Source organism: Akebia trifoliata, chromosome 8 (genome assembly GCF_017979445.1).
Source record: "Akebia trifoliata isolate Shusen 1 chromosome 8, ASM1797944v1, whole genome shotgun sequence".
Lineage (NCBI taxonomy): Eukaryota > Viridiplantae > Streptophyta > Magnoliopsida > Ranunculales > Lardizabalaceae > Akebia > Akebia trifoliata.
In genome coordinates this window covers 51,921,955-51,931,169 of record NC_141382.1, presented here as the reverse complement: position 1 = coordinate 51,931,169, position 9,215 = coordinate 51,921,955, and the positions used below count along the sequence as shown (strand labels likewise).

The window sequence follows — 9,215 nt, the reverse complement described above, 5'->3', positions numbered from 1 at the left end:
TAATTAATATTTTAAATTAACAAAAGTGAATTTATATGTTCACACACAATCCTAACCATGTAAAATATGAAATCCAATGGTTAAGATTTATATTAGAGATCCATAATATATACTTGGGATACATCTTTTACCCCCTAATTAAAAAATAAAAACTAATACTTTAAGAGGATAGAAATAACCCTCTAATTTAACTGGAATTTTTATTGGAAGAAAACTTATAATCTTGAATGCATATACATTCACACATTTCGTAAAGAATAATGCTGAAGTGACCTCAAGATTGTACCACATGTCGCACTTTCCTGATGTGGGTGTGTAGGAATCATAGACGATTTTCATCGAGATACGAGTGAAAAAGTGTCTATGGTTACTGCACACTTTCACATCAGGAAAATGTGATATGAGGTACAATCTTGAGGTCACTCCAACAAGAATTTTTCATAAAAATTTTTTCTGCTTAACGTAAAACTTGGGTCTTTTTTTTTTCTTTGTAATATACCGTATCATAAAAATTTATTTACTTTATCATAGAAAATAGCAAACAATATATTCATGTATATTTTAGAACTTCAACTTAATATTTTTAACGTATTAAAAAAATATTTAATTTATCTAGACAAGTCATTCTTGCTGAAATCTATTCACACGCCAATCACCCCACAAGTCATTCTTGCTTCTACACCTTGTTTATACTTTGAATAATGATTTTCTGACACCCCCTTTGATATATGCCCCATCGCAGAACTGTAAATAATTTACCTTGGGATACATACAATAATAAATCTTTTTCTTGTGTATTCGAGGTAAATGATCCACAATTTTGAGATGGGGGTGTAGGTCAGAGGGGGGGCGTCTGATCATCGCGGCTCTTATAGTTTATAGGGCTCACACAAATGTCATCATCAGTTCCAATGCAGATCAAATGTACTTGGCTAAAGACTTTTGTAATTATATAAATAAACAATGACTGTGAAGGATTATTAGACTTTATTTTCACTAAATTAGCATTTTCATATATTCAATTGTTTAACAGTTGATGTAAATGACCTCAAGAGCAAGTTATTTGACTTAAATACAATAAGACCCAAATAAAATAACAAGCCAATAGATATCGATTCGAATGAGATTTTCTTGCATAACGTGAAAGAGTAGTTAAAGACTATTTAATGTCTCTAAGGAAAAATGGTCACCATCACCAAGAAGCTCTGTCAAGACGAATGTGGCATGACGTACTCATGACTGATTGAGGATGAGAGTTTGCGTGAAGGGCTTTCATATTGAACATAAAGAAGAGGACATAGTCTGCCATTTAATGGAAATGATCATGAGTTATGATCGAATACAATAGAGGATTTCACCTCCTAGTGGAATACATGTTGAAGAATTCATCGTGATCGTGATGGTCCATCAACTTATGCCACACAAATCTCGAAGACCAACTAATACACGCTGTGGATATTGGATTTTGTACAACTTCAATCTCCTTTATTTCCATTACAGGCCAATTTAATTAATGATATTCAATTCTATGGATCATGCCATTGCACTTTTATAATCGAGTTTGTAGAAATTTTAATAGAAATCAAAGCTCTTAATTTAAATTGCACGCCTAAACTTTAAAAAAAAAAAAAAAAAAATTAAATCCTTGATTGTATTATATATTGTCATGTTCATATCATTGATCAAGTAAATGTGTTGGTTTAATACATGATTAATCTATCCATTGTGTCATGCATGTGCTTAATTAAGGAATGAACCTACCACCATTTCACAGTGTTGACTTTGAGACATGATTAATCGAGGTAATCTAATGGACAATCCTCTCGATCAAGTCGTGTGATTGGGAGTTTGGGATTTATTTTATTGACTCTATTTAAGAGGTTACAACTTAATTTCTTGAGAATTGGTTGATGAACATTCCTCTTAGCCTTGGATTGTATTTTAAATGCTCCCAAAACAACTGTTATAGGCTAACTATCCTATTTTTCTTTCCTACATTAAGAGAACAAGAACTCTAAAAGTAATTTAGACATAATCTTCTGATTTTTTGTGAATATCTGACATTCATACTTGATTGTTGTCTTACACAAAGATGAGAAAAAAAAAATATATTGAAATACTCTCATCTTAAAGTTCTTGCCAAAAATTATCTTTTATCTCCGCACGATTTGAGTAATCAATTTATTATTCATCTACGTTAATGAATTATTTAGATTAATTCATGAATTTTAAGTTATAAAAAAGAATAATATAACATATTTTTTTATAAACTTAAGTCGAAAAAAATACTATTGTAACATGTTATATATTGTAAAATGTAAACTTGTAAATTGTAATATGTAACACAAGTCCAATTTTGAAGCGATCACACTTCAAAATTTTAGAGGAACCCACCATTTTAGATGACACTTGTTCTTTTCATGTTATCAAAATTAACTATATGTCCTTCTACATTTATTTGTAATACCTCTTTGATTTGTCCTTTGACTTTGATCTTCTAATATAAATCAATGAAAAATAATCGTAATGCCCTCGTTATCATGACCATCCTTACCACCATCTTTATTATCATCACCTTTACCATCACCATCATGTTATCAAATTTTTAATTTAAATTTTTTTTAAATTGAATGTATGATACATGTATAAATAATATGTCGTATGTTTTTTCTTTTATTGAATTTTTGACTAAAATTTTAAACACAAAATCGAATAGAAGTCAATTTCTATACATATCGAATTTTTGCCGTATTCCATGTTCGGAATTGTTAGCAAGGCTTAAGATATCGTACTTCGTGAACCTCGTGTTTAGGTAACACATGTTGAAGCTGTGGTCCCTCACGTGTTGTCATACACACAACATCATTGTTCGCCTACGTTCTAGGACAAGATTATAATATCTGAATGAGTGGTGTCACATTGAAAAAAGGTATCACAATAATGTTACTCTTAGTTGTCAAGTTGATCCAATCCAACAAAACTATAAACCCCACAGATGTACAATATCAAAGAAGACTGTAACTCAAACAATTTTCATTGGATGGCCAAAACACTCATATGAGAAGTGACCTCAAGATTAGACCTCATGTCATGGACGCATAAATACAAGGGAAAAAGCATATATGATTTTATCTACTTTCACATTAAGGTCTGTAATATAAGGTCCAATCTCGACATTACCGTGTAATATGAGGTCTAAGATTGTACCTGTCTGGATGTGTGACATGAGGTACAATCTTGATGTCACTTTAGCATTATTTTATTTTACCATTAAGTAATTTTCCCAACATTTAGTGCAGCAACGTATGCCCTTAAGGCACATGTTAACAAATCCCCCTATTATTATGATAGTTAAAATTATCTCTCAACTTAATAATAAATGAATCCAATATACAATTAATCACAATCAAGTGAGTTGTTTCTTGATGATTGAACCTATAAGTTGATAAGTTGTATTGACAGCTGTGAATGGTTGTTGGAGTAAGTTATAAAATGGATCCCATCATTAAACACTTTGATTCAATGGTTGGATATATTGAAATCAACTTCCAATTAACTTCCCACGTTAACAAAACCGGAGATAGTATAATCAATTAATGTGAGAGATTAGTTTCCCACGAAAGACACACCTATTTTTCCTGTAAGACCCGTCAACTCTCCCCCCCCCAAGTCTCCGCTCCCTCCAAGTCAGTCAAGTTCTTTAGAAATTACGAATTTCTAAAGCGAATCAACAGTCAAAGTAAACACCTTCTGTCCTCTTTCGCCTCACCAACCGTGAAGAAACAAAATATCTTGACATGACCAAAATGCCATTTGAAGGACTTTTTTATAAGTGAAAACTTTCACCTAAAACCAAAATAATAGAGTTGGTATGGGTGTGGGCCCATGGGTATATCTCCATCATACATCCATCTCTTGAGAGTACTCATTCAACAAATTGCTTTAAGTAAGAGTTTTTCTATTCGAAATATTCAAAAGTGCTTTTTGGATTCAAATTAATATTTAACAAAAGAGTTGCGATAATCGATGCTCCTTTTTTGTACGTTCCCTTTGAAGAATCATAGATCCTTTTTACTTCGAGATACACAAGGATAAAGATTTATGATTCTGTAAATTGTCAAAATCAGAGAGCATTCAAAGAACGTCAGTTTATCACAATTCTTAACAAATACATGACAAATGTTTTCATCCAGTATTTTACAAATCAGACTGGACCAACGGTTAGATTGAGTCTGATTGAAAATTTTAAAAATGATGGTACGGTTTGTTAAAAATTGGAAATTGGTTTTGAACGATTGGTTTTCTAGATTTAATGTTGAACTATGAAAATCGATCATTTTTTAATCGACAGTTTCTTAACTAAAAAGTGGAAGAAAAGTTGGTCTTATCTAACCAAATATAATGTAAGAAATCGATTTGACCAAATTGAACCTCAGTCCGACCCGATCCAACCAATAAAGCAAAATTTTGGTTCGATTATCAATCCGATTTCTAAAACATTGCTTCCGTCCCATTTTTGCTTGAAGTCAAAACAATAAAATTATATAATTTTGAACTATAGTAATTGTCTTTATTTAAGCAATAGTTAAAATACCTTTCATAATATTAGTAAAAAAATAATATTAATAAAGATATAGAATTATAGATCAAAGCTTTTATAATTATAAATAGAGTCGGAACTGGATGAAAAACATCTGTGGTTCTTATACACTTCCACATCAGAAATGTCCCCCAACTTCAGCATTATATGAATTTCATCACTTGTTAGAGTCAACTCATGAGTCTTGCATTGAGTTGTCTCAACCCATAACAAATTTTTATATTAAATTGTTTTAAACATATAAATTCTTAGTCATAATCTTGAGATATGTGAGGGTGGGGCAGATGAAATGTCTCTTGTGGCTAAGGGCCCTGCCAGATTTCATCATTGTAACAACCATAAGCAAATATAAGATACCTTCAAGGGCATTTTGGGCAACATGTCAATTTCAAAAACTATAGCCATCAATAAAATAAAAAGTTAGAAAAAGAAATGTTAAAGTATGTCGACTTTTATAAGTGGAAGACTAGACTTTCTTTCTTGCTTCCCTCGATTATAAATAGCCTCATCACCTCCACCATCTCCACCACAACCACCATAGCTAAAGCCACCAATGGAGATTCTGATTCCATCATGGTCTGTATATGTTGCAGCATGGTTTGCAGCACTAGTTCTCCTCTTAAAAGGCCTCCACCTTCGTCGTTCCAAACTAAACCTACCACCTGGGCCAAAACCATGGCCCATCATCGGTAACCTCAATCTAATCGGATCCCTCCCCCACCGTTCGATCCATAGTCTTTCCCAAAAATACGGACCTTTAATGCAACTCAAATTTGGGTCATACCCGGTTGTTGTAGCCTCATCAGTAGAAATGGCGAAAGAATTTCTCAAAACCCATGACATCAGCTTTTCGGGTCGACCCAAAATCGCTGCAGGCAAATACACCACTTACAATTACCAAGACATCACATGGTCTCCTTACGGTCCATACTGGCGTCAAGCACGTAAGATGTGTATTATGGAGTTATTTAGTGCGAAACGCCTCGAATCGTATGAGTACATACGTGTGGAAGAGATGCGATCCCTCATCAATGATCTTTATGTATCATCTGGGAATAAAATTACACTGAAAGATTATCTATCAGATGTTAGTCTCAACGTTATAAGTCGTATTGTATTGGGTAAGAAATATTTAGATGAAAATGAATCTAAATCGTCTATTGTGACTCCAGAGGAGTTTAAGAAGATGTTGGATGAGTTGTTCTTGCTTAATGGGGTTTTAAATATTGGGGATTCGATTCCATGGCTCGGGTTCTTGGATTTACAAGGGTACGTGAAACGTATGAAGGCGTTGAGTAAGAAGTTTGATAGGTTTCTTGAACATGTTATTGATGAACATAACGAGAGGAGGGCAGGTGTGAAGGATTGGGTTCCTAAAGATATGGTTGATGTTTTGCTACACTTGGCTGATGATCCTAATCTCGAGGTTAAGCTCACTAGGACCAGCGTTAAGGCCTTCTCTCAGGTATGATTTATTTTTTAACCCTAGATAGATATATAGATGTGACGATCTCATTATTGGTAATGCACAGTTAGGATGGTGGGGACCCGATCGATGAATTTAATCCCCCAATCACAACATGTCAAGTGGACATCATATGTTTCTTCTAACTGTACAGTTTGACTTATTTAATCTCCAACCAAACCGTGCCACGTAGAATTTGTATATGTTATTATATGAAGGAATTTTTTTTTTTTTTTTTTTTAAAAAAAATCAAAATTTAAAGGAACCCTCTTTGTTGGATTAGTCCCGGTGTCTTCAAAGGAGGTATCCCAAACATTGATGAACAAGTAAGGATGTGAATTAAATACGAAAAAAATATGTGTCATAGTGTTATCAGGGTCGTTACTTCAAAATTTTGACGTATGAGAACGGGATACCACTCTACACCACTACTCTATTTTTTAATGAGTAAGAATGGTTGAAATTTATAAAATTTAGTGGTTTATATTTAATAGGAAAATGCTGAAGGGTCATTGAAATTGACATCGTCTTTGAGACATCGTTGGTGTAAATTTGTTTGTATAATCTTAAATGTTTTTCATCACGACACGATTGAGAAGCATTTATAACACTGTCCCAAGCAATGTCAATTTTGAATGTTACTCGGACTCTATTTGATAAGTAGTAGTTCAAGGTGGATTATAAATCGAGATCATGGTCTTAATTAAAGAAACGATAGTATAATACATGGGGGACACTTTAGCATCGTCATCTAAACATAAAGACCTTAGATTATCCTAGAGATATGTGTGCCAAATTGAGGTTCACAAGGTATTAGGCCCATACTGCTACAGAGTCCATGACGGAGGATTCTGTGCCAGCATGCTTGCAGTATCTATAGCCATCCCAAAACCATGATCTTCGATTTCTACATCAAACAGATCTCAATGCCTACTAGACAGTTGATTTGGGCATGACTATACTACAGTATTGTTTTAGAGAGTTACTATTGCCACATCAATTTTTACTAACACCACACCAAGCATATGCCATTTTTTGAGTGATTTATATAGGATTTGGTGTGGTAATAGTAACTCTCTTTTTTCAAGGATCATAACAAGTTCTTAATTAAATAAAACAAGTTTCATAATTTTTTTTTGTCCAGCGGCTTGGGATTGAGTATTTTTTGCCAACAGCCCAACAACCGTTTGACATTTGGCATAAATGAAGTAGCAAATAGGAAAATAATTTCTCTCTCCTTCTTGCAAATTAAAAAAAATGAAATTTCATTATTGGATCACTTTGAGGCAATCAAAAATATGATCGGGTGCCATGGCATTGTAGAGGACGAAATTTTATAAATTTCAAAAGTTAAAAAAATTAACTTATTTTTCATTGTTGAATTTTAATTCTTAATTTAGGTGTTCAATATCCGTCCATTTTCAACACCTTAAATTGACGTCGAAAACCATTTTTTCTTAAACTTTTTTAGAATATGGGATTTTTCATGAAATCTAGAAGACTGCCATGTTAAATCCATTGTGATAATCCTTGAGAGCCTCTCAATCCATTTTAAGATTTGAAATCTTAAAATTAAAATGTGTGTTGGAGTGGTGAGGGGAGAGATTGTCTCTCATTGCTTACTTCTTAGTACTTGCCCCCATGCAACATTGGTAATTAATGTAATTTTGATGTTTACTGCACCCGAGCTCAAATTAATTGAAACTTGCATATAATGAAATTTGCCATTATTGCCCCCCTCCCCCCCCCCCCCCCCCCCCCCCGGCGCAACAATAATTTTTTTCACTTTTAATTGCCCTCACAATTTTTTTTTCTACTCTTAGTTGCCCCCACACAAAATCCTGACTCCGCGCCTCATTTAAGATTAAGTAATAGTCATTGTCATGCATGGCCCACCCAAGAATCCATGGGTCATTGGTTTTTAAACAAGGATTTTGTTAGGACACACATTAACAAGACCCTTTAAACAATACATATCAATTGAAAATTAGTAATTCAACAGGTCATTAAGATTGTTATTTTGATGTTAATTAGATTACTTACACAAAGGAGTTTATTATGATATTGGTTCCTTATTGTTGTTGATTGATCGATAGGACTTGATCGCGGGTGGCACAGAAAGCTCAGCAGTGACAGTGGAATGGGCTATATCCGAACTCTTGAAGCAGCCAGAGATTTTCAAAAAAGCAACAGAAGAGCTGGATAGGGTGATTGGAAGGGAGAGATGGGTAGAAGAGAAAGACATCCCAAACCTACCTTACATAGAAGCGATCGTGAAGGAAACAATGAGGTTGCACCCTGTGGCACCAATGCTTGTACCTCGTCAAACTCGTGAATCTATCAAAATTGCAGGCTACGACATTCCTGAAGGGACTCGAGCTTTTGTTAGTGTGTGGGCTATTGGGAGGGACCCTACATTGTGGCATTGTCCAAATGAATATCGTCCCGAGAGGTTCATAGGGAATAGCATCGATGTTAAGGGACATGATTTTGAATTATTGCCATTCGGAGCAGGAAGGAGGATGTGTCCCGGATATACACTTGGGCTAAAGGTGATCCAATCCAGTTTGGCTAATCTTTTGCATGGATTCGTATGGAAATTGCCCGACAACATGGATTTGAACATGGAGGAAATCTTTGGACTTTCAACACCTAAAAAGATCCCACTCGTAGCTGTTGTCGAGCCCAGGCTTCCTTCTCATGTTTATTCTCAGTGATAATATTTTAGTTTGGGTGTGTCATTAAGCTTAATAAGTGAGAGAATTATAAGGTTTGATGGTTTCAATAACATATTAGAAATATGAACTTGAGATAATTTCAATCCCAAATTTTATGGGCCATCAAATATGGGCTCTTTTTTTTTTTTTAAATTTTATTTCTCGTTGTTTCCATCAAATATGGGCTTCTCAAGTTCTCAATAAAAGACTGGGAGAATAATTTTAGAGATCTGAAACCAAGCTTACCTTAGAAATAAAGGCCAAGGATACTATAGGGCTTATAGCAGCTGAAATGAACTTCCTCGTCTTTTAATCGGCAACAAGATTGGCAGATTAATAATTAATTATCAATTTTTACAAGTCAAGCTATTGTTGATTAATCTATAGGGTGTCTCACAAACTAAGGAGTTGGTACAAAGAAATTAATACATTA

General features: G+C 34.0%; 1 protein-coding gene across 1 annotated transcript; it reads left to right on the top strand.

The window, feature by feature from the left end:
• Nucleotides 1–5,095: 5,095 nt before the first annotated feature.
• On the top strand, nt 5,096–8,927 carry LOC147397702 (trimethyltridecatetraene synthase-like). The gene is made up of 2 exons (XM_086449581.1): nt 5,096–6,065; nt 8,162–8,927. The coding sequence occupies exons 1-2, from the start codon at nt 5,154–5,156 to the stop codon at nt 8,780–8,782; spliced, it is 1,533 nt and encodes a 510-aa protein (XP_086305707.1). The 5' UTR covers nt 5,096–5,153; the 3' UTR covers nt 8,783–8,927.
• Nucleotides 8,928–9,215: the final 288 nt, after the last annotated feature.

Excerpts from the sequence above, each read along its gene's own strand:
- LOC147397702 (XM_086449581.1), top strand. The coding sequence starts at position 5,154 with ATGGAGATTCTGATTCCATCATGGTCTGTATATGTTGCAGCATGGTTT. Across the intron at positions 6,066-8,161 it reads GCGTTAAGGCCTTCTCTCAG|GACTTGATCGCGGGTGGCAC; the intron begins GTATGATTTATT and ends ATTGATCGATAG.